At 53.2% G+C, this 14,701-nt stretch overlaps 1 protein-coding gene across 1 annotated transcript; it reads left to right on the plus strand.

Moving 5' to 3' along the window:
* Nucleotides 1-127: 127 nt before the first annotated feature.
* On the plus strand, nt 128-1,331 carry MRPL14 (mitochondrial ribosomal protein L14). Its single transcript, XM_079934002.1, has one exon. It carries the CDS (start codon nt 399-401, stop codon nt 732-734), a length of 336 nt encoding a protein of 111 aa, XP_079790128.1. The 5' UTR covers nt 128-398; the 3' UTR covers nt 735-1,331.
* The last annotated feature ends 13,370 nt before the right edge of the window (nt 1,332-14,701 follow it).

Here is a 14,701-nt window from a genome sequence, read left to right on the forward strand (position 1 = left end):
AGCGTATTCTGGGGGAGCAGGTTTTGCAGGCTAGGCAGTGGGCGAGGCCTGGCCCATAAGGTAATCCTTATGGGATTAATCCTCAGAGGCCTTTTGGAAACCAAAGGCTTTAAATTAAGTCTGCCATGCAGTTTGTTGTAACAGAATATCAGGTCCTCTTTAAAACCCATCCAGATCGAGGTCCTGACCCGGCAGCGGAAGCCGTGAAGAACTGTGAGGGCACTGCCTTGGGCACAGAGAAGCCTTCCCAGGCACCACCTCTGTCAGGGCCCTGCTGATGTGCACGCTGCCAAGCCTGGTCTGGCAGAGGCCTCTGCGCCCTGACCAGCAGAGATGCAGACCTCAGACTCTTTTCCTCTTCCGCCAGCACCACTGGGAGCCTTGGTGCAATTCAGAAGATGACGCGGGTGCGTGTGGTGGACAACAGTGCCCTGGGAAACACCCCGTACCATCGCCCTCCTCGCTGCATCCACGTCTATAACAAGAACGGGGTGGGCAAAGTGGGCGACCGGATCCTGCTGGCCATCAAGGGGCAGAAGAAAAAGGCACTTATCGTGGGGCATCGTATGCCTGGTCCCAGGATGACCCCCAGGTTCGACTCTAACAACGTGGTCCTCATTGAGGACAACGGGAACCCTGTGGGGACCCGAATCAAGACACCCATCCCCAGCAGCCTACGCCAGAGGGAAGGCGAGTTTTCCAAGGTGCTGGCCATTGCCCAGAACTTTGTGTGAACAGAACCCAGGCACCGGCTGCCTGGGGGCTCATGGATGGAGCCGTTCTCAGAGTGGTGCCTTTGCTGAGAGGGAGCCCGGGGCGCAGTGTGCTGTGAGAAAATAAATGTTTTCCTGTACGTTTCTTCCTGAGCTTTCTGGGTGTGGCCATGGGGTCAACGGTACTGAAACAGTTAAAAGGTGCCACGTGACGTGGTGGTCTTTGCCTGCAATAGCCTGTGAACTCACCCAGGATTATCAGGCTCTGGAAAACTGGGGTACACGCCAAATGCCAGTTTGTAGATATGCAATGGAATATCACTTTCTAGCCAGGCAAACTGTTTATTTGCCTTCCACAGTGTCATCTTCCTGTGTCAGAGGGCCGGAGGTGCTAAATGGGTATGAAGGTGACTGGGTTGCTGGGTTAGCGTGAATGGAGCCGGGGGACCGTTTCCTCCAGCACAGCGTGGCCTCCAGCCTCCGAGAGAACCTGCACCGTGATCCTTCCTCCACCATGGGGTGCCCTCTGCTAGGTACCGGCTGCTTCTCTGTGCCCAGAGCAGACAGCTTCCTGCCTTGACTCCTGGGGAAATGCACTAGCTCCGGTGTTTGCAGAGCACCAAATCGTGGGCCTGTGCAGGGGATTCAGTGACAGTTTACCTCCCATTTGTTTGTTGGTCTCCTTGGGGAGGTTCTGGGGCGCTCCCTTAGTTTCTTTAAATGGAATCTCATCAGCTCATTTCTAAAGTCACTCCTTTATTCATTCAAACTGTCCTGGGCACTTCTCATTAAACATTCCAGTGGCCTCTGAGAGGCAGAGTTGCATGATGATTAAGCACATGCTCTGTAGCCAGACCGCCTGGGTTCCAATCCTGACTCCACCACTTACACGTAATGCCTTTGGGCAGGTTATTTTGCTTCTTACACCTTCTGTTTCCTCACCTGTAAAATGGGTACATGATAATGGTACCTGCTTGATACGGTGGATGTAAGAAATGAGTTCGTGCCTATGAGTACCTGGTGATAATAAGCACTTGATAGGCATCAGCTGTTCTCTGTCATCATTGCTCTGCAGCTGCCAGCGCTGGGAAAGAGAGGTGAGGATAAGTACATGTCCGTGCTCTCCTGGGCAGATTGACACAGATCACCTAATGACTCCAACACATGCAGATCCCCAAGTGTAACAAGTGCCTCCGATGGAGAGGTTAGACTTTTTCCATGGGACAGGAGGCGGCTTCCCTGAGAAAAGGTTGCATGGTCTGCCTTTTGAAGAATGAATAGGCATTGTGATAGAAGTCAGAATAGTGGCTACCTGCGGGGGTGGGGAAGAGCATAGACCACAAAGGTCACAAGGGAAACTTACGGGTGTTGGAATTGTTCTAAATCTAGATCTGGGTGGGAGTCACGTGAGTGTATACATCTAAATAATTCTTGAGCTGTATACTTCAGTGCACTGTACTTTACACCTTAGTAAAAATAAATGGACAGGCATTAGCTAGGTGATAGAGGAGGGGAAAGTGTTCCAGGCAGAGGGAAGAGCATATGCAAAAACCCTGTGGCAGAAGGGAATGGGGTGAGTCCCAGGGACTCAAAGGAAAAGCCGATGTGGCTAGAGCAGGGCGAGCAGGAGGGATTGTGGTGTGGGATGGGGCTGGAGAGGCAGGGCCAGCCAAGCCTGGGAAGCCTTCCTTATCCTGAGGGCGTTGGGACGCTGTTGGAGGGTATTCAGCAAGGAGGGTCAGGGTGGTGGGAGGGGAGATACGGTTGGATTGACTGTGGAGTGGGGCTGAGGGAGTCCAGAGTGGACGAGTGTAGGCTTTGCGTGATGATGACCTGCTGGCCTAGGGCGGTGGTGAAGGAGGGGAGCAGAAGCCTTTAGCGGGTGCAGTTGACTGGGCTTGGCAATGCGTTAGGGTGGTGGGGAAGGGCCAAGAATGTGTCTCAGGTGTCCAGCTTCCGCGCCTGGATGGTTGGTCTTGCAGAACACCGAGCTGGGTGCTCTGGGGGAGGCCCGAGGGTGGGGGAGGGTGAGTAGCTGAATGGCGTCTGAGTGGAGGCACCTCTGAGATGTCCGAGAGGTGTCAAGTAGGCAGCTGGATGTAAGTAATCTCTTAAATTGGAATAGCACTCAGTGTCTATTTTGAAAGCATTTGTGTGTACGTGCACTCTTGGTGTTCCTCACGGTTTGGCGGCCACTGGTCCCGTGTTTTACGTGAGGACACCGAGTTTCAGAGGTAACGTGATTTTTCTGCAACTGACAGATGATCAAGCTGGTCTCAAAGCCAGAGCCCATGACTTCACCGCAGGGGTCTTCCCACAATGTCCGGGGGTCTTACTTTTGTGGTTGACGAGCCCTTGCCATCTTGAGCTGATTCTCACTAGCTGTGAGTCTAGAGGATAATAATCTGGTTTTCCCGAATTCAGTGGGTTCACTTGGAGCCTCACCAGCTCAGCCTTGACTGCTGGGAAGCGAAGGCTCTTCTTTTTCCGTCTTCCTGGTCGGGGCGTGCACCGCTCCCCAGGGCTGCTCTGATTAAAGGCTGATTCAAGGTCCCTCTGGGTATTTTAGGAGCTAGCAGCCCTCCTCACCGGGCCCTCTGGAAGGGCCGGCGGACTCTGGCCGACCTGCTCTGCTGCAGCAGCTGACGCTGGCCACGGAGGAGGAAGCGCCTGCACCGGGGTCTGCTTTGCCAGGGACGAGTGTCTCCCCAGCTGCAGCCGCTGCTACTCAGCAAGTTCTTAATTCCTCTGCTTTCTGGGCTGCTTCCCGAAGGCTGGGGGAGGAAGAGACCCCTGTCCATAGGGAAGGGAAGGGCGGGATTGCCATTCTCAGCCTGGCAGCACCTGCTCAGGGCATGGCCTTTGCTCTGACCAGGGCAGCTTGACCAAAGCTGCCCTCTAGCTTTGAAGGGCACTCGCTGTCTAGGGTCGGGCTCACTTCTTCCCCTGCCCTTAGTCAGCAGAACGTGCGTCCATCCTTTCACGGGTCTACAGGGCACCAGCTGCCCTGCTCCAGCCCCGCTCCCGCCTCCCTCCTGTTGAGGTTTGCGGGAGTCTTTCAAATGACTGTCCTGCCATCCCCCCTCAGCTCAGGTCTGCCATGGGCTTAAACACTCTTCCCAAGGTGTTCTGTGCTGACCGCTGGAAGGCTGTGGTTTCCAGGGGCTGGGGGCCAGAGACCGCTCCCCGACCGTGACGCAGGCCCTGGCAGCACACAGCCCAGAATAGCCTCAGCTCTGCTGCTTTCCCAGCTGCCCTATCACTTTGCAAACTGGAATCTAATTTGCTGTCCACCCTCCCCGCCCCAGTCTCTCAGTCAGTACCGCTTTCTTTGCTCATGAAATATTTATAATCACAGATTATGTTTCCCTATGAGTATAAACTTGCTTTTGTTTTTTTCCCTTCTATGCCCTTAAGACAAGTCAAAGAGCCTCATCTCTCTGGGTTCATAGACCTCATCCAAGTGTCTGCTGCAGCGGCCGGCTCCACCCACAGGTTGACTCCCTCTGCCGCCCCACTGCTGAAGAAACGTGGAAAGTTGTACATTGGGGGTTGTGGTTGGGAGACCTGGGTTCCAGTTGGGCCTGTGCTAACTAGCCATGTGACCCTGGGCGAATTACCGCCTGGGGAGCTGGGGAGCCCACCCCTTGGGGGCTTGGTGCCTCTACTGGTGGTCATGCCGCCAGGGTCACCAGGCATGGCTCTGACTGCACCCTTGCCCCAGCGACCTTGGAGGGTGTGCCCCTGGCTGCAGATGGGGACCTGGCCAAAGAATGCAGGGCTCACCCTGTCACCATCAATACTCCTGGAAAAATAGCCAGAAGCCAACCACCTCCCGTCGGGGTGGCGAGGCTACAGCACTGCAGGCATAGCAGGCGGTTCCCTCCTGAAACCCTCAAGGCCAGCCCTGCTTTACTGAGGTGCCAGGTGGGGGCAGAAGGGAGGGGGTGCCCCCTGGTGGGCAGGATGCCCCAGAGGCCTGGCTCCTCCGGAATCAGAGTGAGGAGGAGGCCCCCGCGGGCATGCTGGGCCTCACCTGGGCACAGCCTCCTTAGCTTCCCTGCTCCATCCTCCCATTGCCTTTCTTGGCCGCTTGTTCTCTCTTGTTCTTTCTCAGTTGCTGAGAATTCTTGTTTTTGACGAAAATTGCATGATATTGGAATCAAATACTTACCTGAAATTCAAATCTGTCCCAGCAGCTGCATTTCTTTCCTTCCCCTAGTCTTGTGATTCAATCTTTTAACAAAAAATTTCAGGATTTCATTTTATTCTTTCCCACCTGGAGGATGGATCACAGTTCAGTTCCCCTCAGTATTTTGGATACTTGCTGAATTGTTTTGCCAAATATTAGGTAATTTTCCAAATTAGGTGGACTTCCTAGGCTCAAAGTGAAAATGAGTTTGCTTCTCAGTTTTCAGCATCAAGCCAGTTTCATTATGATTTTTTAAAGCCAGTGGTTTCCAGCCAGACTCGGTGATAACCTGTTGTCACTTGCTTGATATCATGACAGGCTGTCTTGTAAGACATACCACAAGCTTTTTCTTTCTTTTTTTTGGCTGCGCTGGGTCTTCGTTGCTGCGCGTGGGCTTTCGCTAGTTGCGGTGAGCAGGGGCTACTCCTCGTTGCGGTGCACAGGCTTCTCATTGCGGTGGCTTCTCTTGTTGTGGAGCACGGGCTCTGGGCACGCGGGCTTCAGTAGTTGCAGCATGCGGGCCCCAGAGGGCGCGGGCTTCAGTAGTTGTGGCGCGTGGGCTCAGTAGTTGCGGTGTGTGGGCTCTGGAGCGTGGGCTCAGTAGTTGTGGCACATGGGCTTAGTTGCTCCACGGCATGTGGGATCTTCCGGGACCAGGGATCGAACCGTGTCCCCTGCACTGGCAGGAGGATTTTTAACCACTGGACCACCAGGGAAGTCCGTGCTTTTTCTTTTTTTAAATGAAAATGAATTTAAACTTATTTTGAGAATTTCATAAGAACCCTTGAATAATTGGGATACCCCTGGATGTTATGAAACTGCTTGGCAGTTGATTTTAGGCCAGATATTTATATGACAAATAGATGCAGCTCTCGGTCAATCGAGACTGATGATCTGGTGTGGGATCAGAGCCATCCTGCCCTCTCCCTGCTCTGGGCTCCCTGGTGATTTGTACCACCTCCTAGGGCTGCAAGAGGAGAGAAAGAGAGACCTTCTCTCCCAGTGCTGGCCTTTTCAAGGGATGCCATGCCTGGCCTCCCATGGTTTCCCGGGCTGGGAGTGGGCAGTACTGACCCATCCCCGTGGGCTAACCCAGTGCCCTTCCTGGCTGGCACAGAGCAGAGCTTTCGTTTGTTCATATACCTCACTGGCACTGTCCTTACCCAGTTACATTAGCTCATCGGTTTGCTGCTAGCTCTGGTTAAAGGTTCGCTAGCGAAGAAGAATGAAACCCTTGCTTCAAAAGAGGTTTTAGAGTTGTCTGTGGATTTCGTTTCTCCAGGCTGGGTCCCTACAATAGACAGACGATTAAGAATGACTTACATGGTTCTCCATTTATTTGAACAGTGTTTGCTGCAGATCTGCTGTCCCATAGGCTTACCTTTGTAATTCATTAAATTGCTTTCTAGTAGGTAACTGCTTGCAGAGAGACAGTCCACCTATATATATATTTTCTTTTGTAAAATAAAAAAAATTAATTTTAGTCTTACCCATTCCCTTTATTTATAAGATGTATTTATGGTTTTAAAAAGTCTGGTGCTGAAGCACTTAGGGAGTGAAGAGTCATGATATCTGCAAGAAATTACCAACTGATGCATCTAAATGAGGAGTATATGGAGATTATACTATGTTTTCAACTTTTCAAAGGTCTGACATTTTCAACATGTTAGTAATAAAAGCGAATGACTGCTTTTTAAAAAATAAATTCTGGGAGGAGGAATCAAGATGGCAGAATAGAAGGATGTGGCTCTCACCTCCTCCCACAAAAAAAATTCTGATGATAAAACCAAACCTGTGTGTGAAACGTGTTTGCGTTGGCCGGGGCCCTGGCTGGCCCCCAGAGCTGTGGCTGTGCGCTGGCCGATGGGGACGGGACAGTTCAGGCAGCAGGAGCCAGGGCTGCCAAGTCCACTCACTGCTGCCCACGCACCAGCTTCTGACCTGGCCGTTCTCACCATCCTCCCCACTTCCGGGCCAGGGCTTGGGTTGTATTCTATAGGAACGTGGCTATATTATTTCTTTTAACTCTGTGTTCCCAGCACCTGGCACATAGTAGGTGTGCGGTAAATGTCAAACTAATAGATTTCCTCTGTTCAAGTCTGTGGTGCGCTTTTCAAGGTGAGGAGAACTTTGCGCTTCCTAAGTAACACTGTTAGTCGATGTGTACTTTGTTTTGGGGAAGGCATAGGGTACCTCTCTCGCCAAGGCCATGTCATAGCTAACCCACCTGTGGCTTGAGTTCATTTCAAAACAAAACTGGGGGTTTTGTCTCACCCATGTGGTTTGAACCTTTCACTATGACTGTGTAGACTTGGGGGTTGAGGAGCCCCCGAATTCCACAGGGGAAAGTAGCAGATTCAGTCAGACCTTGGGTTCTCTGGTGCCTAGTCCTGTTCTTTTCCACAGCATCACTGAGCACTTTCTTTCACCACTGAGTTTAAAAACATGATGAAAAAAAGAATAAAAAATAAATAAAAACATGAGGAACTTTCTGAAAAATACATTTGGATGGGGCCATATGTACCCAGCTGGTAGGGGTAGGAAGCAGCATTGCTTGTGAGCAGCTGGCAGGATCGGGGCTCCCTGGTGAGCATATTTCCCAAGATGTGGTGACCAGGCTGTTGGGTGTGCAGCGGTGATGGGATTGGGAGGAAGCAGATTTGTGATGCTGTGTCTGAAACCTCCCCTCTGACCCTTTAGGTCCCCCACTGGGTCCGAGGGCTTCAGAGCACCTCACAGCCCTCTCTTACTCCTCCTGAGTAGCAAGGTGCTTCCTCACTGGGGTCCTTGTGGTCTCTGAACACCTCTACCTCCGCAGAGCCCTTTCGCTGTACAGATGCCCCCATCTTTGTGATCTCACCTCGTGCCTACTGCTAAGGCTTCCCCCAGCTGGGTGGTAGGTAGGGCTGAGGTCCCCGTTTTATACACAGAAAACTGAGTAAGTGTGCAGTGGAATTGAGCCCAGCGTTCTTATTACTCTATGCGTGCTATGCCTGGTACCCAGCCCCCCGCCAGGCATAGTGCTTTTCACACCTCTTTGTAATTGATAATCCCCATGGGCTCCGGAACAGTGTCCGTCTTGTTCATGGCTGTCTCCCCCATGCTCAGTAAATGCACAGAAAATATTGAGAGCTCCAGTAAGTTAATGACCCCCCCAAAACGTGCTCTTTGACCCCTAGGACCTGCTCTTTGCCCAATGCCCTAAAAACAATAAAACATATTGGAGAAGAAGACCTACAGCCTGCCCAGTGGTGTCATCAAGTTAATGACCCCCAGCACGCGCTCTGCACACACAAAAACAATCATTTATGGAAAGATGACATTTCAAAGTGAAAGACCCTCATTGTACTGAGACCTGAAATGATTTTTCCAAAGTGCCATGACAGTCCTGGCCTGACCACAGAGGGACAAGAAAACTCCTGTGCCCAACCTGGAGGAGGAGCCGATGATGTCTATTCAAGAAAGATACAGAAGGTCTTCTCCCCCTCCCCTGTCTTCCTCTGATTATGAAAATGTAACCCACTAAAGTAGTCGGGGCAGCGCAACGCTTGCCTGCCTGCTTGAAAGCCTCACCAGCATCCTGTTCTAATAAATCACTTCTCATCTATCAAAAAAATATTGAGAGCTCAAAGGTTAAAATTTGGATTCTCAATTTAGGAGTCTGTACAGATGTCTAGTATAGGAGTCCGCAGAAATGGACATTTATGGTATATCTCCAAGGACCGGTGCTGGATAGCATTGCAGATCTGCATGTAGATCCTTACCCTGTGGACTTCACCCACACTGGCCAGATGCCCAGCGTTTCCTCTTCGTAAACTGTCTTCCCATGCCAAGTCTGGATTGATAACCCTGTTAAACTGGAGTTCACGTTTGTGTCCAAAGAATCAGTGTGTGCTTCCTTGGAGAAAACCCATGATGAGGTGTGGCTTTTGGCCGTACCTTGGGTATCTCTTACCAGGACTAGCCAGGCATGAACAAAGAGCCTTTAACTGCAATTTGGTTTCTAACTTTTCCAAACATAAACTACTTTATTCCTAAACTTGCTTTCAGTCACACAAAAATTTTTAATACCTTCAAATGTTCAGGCAACAATAAAAAAGATAGTTATGAAGCACCTTATAAGGCCATAGTTTCTATGGGGTGCAGAGGGCAGCAGTCTCTTCAGGCGGGTGGATGTCTGTGGGATGGATGGGAGGGGGAAGATGAACAGCTCAATCCTTGGCTCAAGTTCATTGGGTTAAATGATGTCCTTGGAAGCAGTCAGCAGTCCTCAGGCTTAGGCAGGGGACAGAAAGAAAGGGAGTAGGAGGAGAAAAGAAAGCGGTGCACGTGATGGAAAATGACAGTGTGTCACCATAAATCGGCCTCAGTGTTCATCAGTGCCCAGGCTGCCGGCTGCTTCTTTTTGACAAAGCTTTTCCACCTTCCTCTGTCTTGTTTCCTCCACTCTCCCCACCCAGAGGGATGTAGAATAAACAAGTTTACTAATGGATTAATGTTGAATTTTTTACTTTTTTTTTTTTTTTTTTTTTTTGCGGTACGCAGGCCTCTCACTGTTGTGGCCTCTCCCGTTGCGGAGCACAGGCTCTGGATGCGCAGGCTCGGCGGCCACGGCTTACGGGCCCAGCTGCTCCGCGGCATGTGGGATCTTCCCGGACCGGGGCACGAACCCGTGTCCCCTGCATCGGCAGGCGGACTCTCAACCACTGCGCCACCAGGGAAGCCTGAATTTTTTACTCTTCACCATGTTTAGGGAAAAAGAAAGCTGTTCAAAGGATAAGGCAGTGGTTCTCCACGGGGGTCACTTGGCAGTGTCTGGAGACTTGGTTTTCACAACTGGGGGTGGCATCTAGTTCCTGGAGACCAGGGACGCGGCTAGACATGTTACAGTGTACAGGACAGCCGCCACGACAAAGAACCACCGGCCCCAAGTGGAGATGGTGCCAAGGGTGAGAAACCCTGGTGTGAGACTAGGCGGGACCTCTTGTGTGTAAGGGGACAGAGGACACCTGGGAGTCATTGTGAACCGTGTAGAATTATAGGAATGGAAGCCACACTGGGACCCACGCAGCTCTGCACTTGACTGCTATTTATCTGCCCATTGTCCTGACTTGAGCCTTAGAGGTAGAGCAGGTGATGGAGAATCTGGAAGGCTGTGGCTCGCCAAAGGGTTGAAAAGTAGAGTCAAGGCCATCAGAGCGCTGGGCCACTGGCTCACAGAGTGCAGATGGCGGGACGTGGTCCACACGAGAGGCTCTGGGCTGGGGCTCGAGCTCAGCAGCTTGTGGGGTTGCCTTTGGTGAGTCACTTTTCCCAAAACTTTGGCTTCTGCCCCTGCTCATCCTCCGTGACTGTCCTGGCAGTGGCACCAGCAGCCCTCCTACCTTACAAATCTCACAACTTTGGAGTCACTTTTGGCTTTGTCCTGCTGTTCCCTGTCCATTTTTAGTTTTCACAAAGTGCTACCCATTCTCTTACGGCACGGTGGTCCTCCTCGTCCATCCCAGGGCCCCAGACGAGTCTGGGCATGCCGCTGCCTAGTCACTGTCACAATCCAGCCACCCACCAGAGGCAGCTCTCAGTGTAGGAATCTCATCTCTTCATCCATCATCTAGAGGCCTGGGGTCTGTGGCGCATGGTAGTAGGAGCAGAAAAGAAACACTAATGTATTGAGAAAGCAATGTATTGGGGGCTTACTTTGTGCCACTGTTGTACCAGGCGCTTTACACATTCTGTTCCAAGTAGTCTCTACGGTGACACTGCGGTCATTGTGCCTGGGGTATGTTGCCCTGTCTCACTGTGCAGCTCTCGGCACCCAGTCCTTAGTGGGTTCCCAGATGGAGAGCGTGCGTCCTTCCCCACCCCCAGGAAAGGCTGTCTCTGCTTCTCCAAACCCATCCCTCAGCTGGAAAACCCAGGCCAAGGCAGCCCTGCAGAGGCCAGGCTCGGCTCGCCCATCCCTTCAGCGTGAAGTGCGGTTTGTCCCTCCCAGAGACCGCACCTCACTTTGTCTCTCCAGCCCCGTCCCCTGGACCCCTGCCTTTCCATCAGCACACGCCACGCTGAGCCCACAGCTCTGGCTGTGCACGTCTTTCGCTCAGAATGTCCTTTTCTCCTGGAGTGGAGGCCAGTCAGCCTATGGAGCCCTGCTCAGAGTCTCATCGGTGAAATTCTGATCTCACATTTGTTGCCCAGGGCTTACATCTTCACTTGCCCCTTAGGGTCCCTCTTGCTCCTGTCCACCCTGCTCCGTGCCCACGCAGCTGACCTGCATGATGGACCAGGGGCTCCCTGGCCCTCTGATTTCCAGCTGGGTTTGGCCAGTGGGGGCACCAGCAGGAACTCAAAGGACCAGAGGAAAGAGAGGGTTTGGGGTCTTTGGCACCGTCACCCCTGCTTTCTCCCTGCAGGGCTGGCCGCAGCCCTCAGGCATATGTCACAGCTTCTCATGGCAGTTCTCCTTCCGGGGGCGCTGGCCACAGCCTGTGGTACCCATTGCCCTGGTCCTCACCTTTGTAAATCATCACTTTGTCAAACCCTCCTCAAATGATCTTTTTTCTTTTTAATATATTTATTTATTTATTTTTGGCTGCATTGGGTCCTTGTTGCTGCGCACGGGCTTTCTCTAGTTGCGGTGAGCAGGGGCCACTCTTCACCTCTCACCGTGGTGGCCTCTCCTGTTGTGGAGCACGGGCCCCAGGCGTGTGGGCTTCAAGTAGCGGCACGTGGGCTCAGCAGTTGTGGCTCGCGAGCTCCAGAGCACAGACTCAGCAGTTGGGGTGCACGGACCTAGTTGCTCCATGGCACGTGGGATCCTCCCGGACCAGAGATCGAACCCGAGTCCCCTGCATTGGCAGAGGGACTCCCAACCACTGCGCCACCGGGGAAGTCCCTCAAATGATCTTAATGGAATGTGCACCTCTGTCTGCTTGGACCCTGCCCCATGCAAACACTTACTGTGTGTCCCCAGAGGGGCAAAGTATGGTTCCTGCCCTGGAGAAGCTCCCGAGAGGTGGCAAGATGTGTTCATTGTACGGTAAGTGGCACGCAGCCATTAGCCTGGGAGATTCAGAGAGGCTTCCTGGGGGGCTCTCTAGATGCTGGATGGTTGGTCAGAGTTAGCCAAGCGACAGTCTTTCCTCTGAGCACCTTTCATCCCACCCGGAGCCAGAAGTGTGATACCCAGTAGGGTGTACAGGGACCTGCCAGCAGTTTGGGGGCCCTAGAGGGCAGCAGTGAGTGTGGAGGGGGGCGGGCCCGGCCAGGAGCCCAGACTTAGACCTGTCACTGCCCTACTTTACATGGCCAGGGCCTCCTCGCCCCAGATGTGCCTTATCAAGATGGCCCGGGGCTTCCCTGATGGCGCAGTGGTTGAGAGTCCGCCTGCCGATGCAGGGGACACGGGTTTGTGCCCCGGTCCGGGAAGATCCCACATGCCGTGGAGTGGCTGGGCCTGTGAGCCGTGGCCGTTGAGCCTGCGCGTCCGGAGCCTGTGCTCCGCAACGGGATAGGTCACAGCAGTGAGAGGCCCGCATACCACAAAAAAAAAAAAAAAAAAAAAAGATGGCCCGGTGCTGTGCAGAGGACCCCTCTAAGGGAGGGTGCAAGCGGCCGCCGGGCAGCAGGAAATCCGTAAGTTCAAGAGATGATAAGAACACCAGGCCAGGGCAGGGATGGAGGATGGCAGTCAAGAACTAGTTGGGGGGCGGGAATAGGCGTTTAGCAGGCTGGGGGAGCATGGCATAGAGGAGTCATGTTGGGAGACAGGACAGGGGTCCAGAAATTCAAGTTAGCACAACCAAGCTATTTGGGATAGGTCTGTATTCAGAGGAACTGTGTAGTGGGGTGGGAAGCAGTGAAAGAGGGTGGGTGGGGAGGGAGGAGCCGCTTGGGGGTGAGATGCTCGGCCAGCTCAGGGGTGACTTGTGGTGGCCTGAGCTGGGTGGGTGGGGGGAGATGGCTGCGACATCCCTGGTCCAGCCGGGGCAGACCACCCTGGGGTCCACGTCGTGGCCTGGTCACACTGCCGTGTGACCCCAGCCGTGGGGCTTGCTACCCTCCACAGCCCTGTGCCCCTTCTCGGCCCTGCCCTTACATTCGGAGCCGCCCCTCCTCTGAGCCACATCCTTGAAATAAAGGCATCCAAGCGTCCTGCGCCTTGAGTCTTACGGCTGCTGGGCTATCCGACTGTCAAGCTGCCCCAAGGGGGGATGGGCAGCGTCCCATGAATGTCTGGAGGTGGGAGGAGACGAGGGAGCCTTCTAGGTCTCCCAGCTGGGGTGGGGGGCACTGCAGGGCTCCTCAGGGTGTCCAGGGTCCTGGCAGAGGAGAGGAGAGGAGCAAGGGAGATATCTTCTGGTTGTCAAGCTGCAAGTGTTGGGTGACAGTGGGCTACACTCAACACAAGGTCAGGGGAGAGAACAGGGTGGGAGATTTCAGAGGCATCAGGATGTACGTGGTACTTCAAACCATGAGGTCACAAGGAGAGAGGGAGGGAGGAGCAGTGGGCCAGGGGCAGAACTTGGGGCCACACTGATGCTTGGGCGGCGGGTGGAGGAGGAGGCGCTGGGCAGGAGATCTGGAAGAAACGGCCAGGGAGGGAGGACGCCGCCTGGGGAGTGGAGGCCAGGAGGCCAGGGAGGCGAGGTTTGAGGAGGAAGTGGTCGATCTGGTCAGCTGTCACCGGCCCCTTAGCAGTGGGGTCTGCAGAGGGACGGGGAAATGATTGCACAGCTGTCACTGGTGGAGAGCTGGGTCAGAGGCAGCCCACAGTGGGGTGAGGAGGGGATGGGGCAGGGGACTTCTTCAAGAGGAGAGGGGGGCTATAGCTAGAGGGCGACTGAAGGAGCTTTTCAGGATGGAGAGACCTGAGCAACTCTTTGTAGGCACATGGGTTCTCCCCTGGCTCTGAGGGGTCTTTGATAAGAAGATATTAGCAAGGTGAGTATCAAGAGGTTGACGTTAGCAGCATGAGAAGACCACGAGCTTGGTCTGTGTTTCACTCTGAAGGCCTCCAGGGACGCCCAGACCAGTGGAAACCGACCCACCCCTCACAGGAGAGTGGAACAAAACTGCCTGGTGGAGGGTGGGGCTCCCACCCTCCCCTTGTCACACGTGCCATGGGAATTCCCATGGCACGTGTGACAGATGAGAAGCGGTGGCTCTCCACACCCTTCACGGGGCACGTCACAGTGCACAAGTACGTTTGTACGTGGACGGGCATTGCAGTTTCATTTTTCTTTGTTGTGGCCGCGCCACTCGGCTCGTGGGATCCTAGTTCCCCGACCAGGGATTGAACCCGTGCCCCCTGCAGTGCGAGTCCTAACCACCGGACCGCCAAGGAATTCCCTCAGCCTCATTTTTCATCGTGAGAGCTGTGAGCAGCCTGAATGGACATCAGTAGTGGGTGGTTCCAGAAGCAAAGCCCATCCTTGCCATGGAATAGCACACGACAGTTCCCAGGAAGGATGGCATAGCTCTAAACAGGTGCAGCTCCCCAAGACATACTGTTGAGTGGGAAAAAGCATGTTCACGAGTGATACGTACACATACATCATTTATGTAAAATCGAACGAAAGCACTCAACAATATTACTTATTTCCTACACATGTAGAAAAATGCATGGAAAATGGACTTGAATGATATCCAGGATGCTGCTAATAGCGGGGTTCTTTGGGGAGAGTAGAAGGTCCTGGGCCCAGGTGACACAGCCCTATCTATACTGCTTTAATGTTTTTATAAGGACAAAATACCTGTTTTATGTGTATACTTAAAACTAATTATCAAATGCAGCACA

This window comes from Stenella coeruleoalba (assembly GCF_951394435.1).
Source record: "Stenella coeruleoalba genome assembly, chromosome: 10".
NCBI lineage: Eukaryota > Metazoa > Chordata > Mammalia > Artiodactyla > Delphinidae > Stenella > Stenella coeruleoalba.

Bases quoted from the DNA above. Each gene is read 5' to 3' on its own strand.
- MRPL14 (XM_079934002.1), top strand. From the start codon at position 399: ATGACGCGGGTGCGTGTGGTGGACAACAGTGCCCTGGGAAACACCCCG.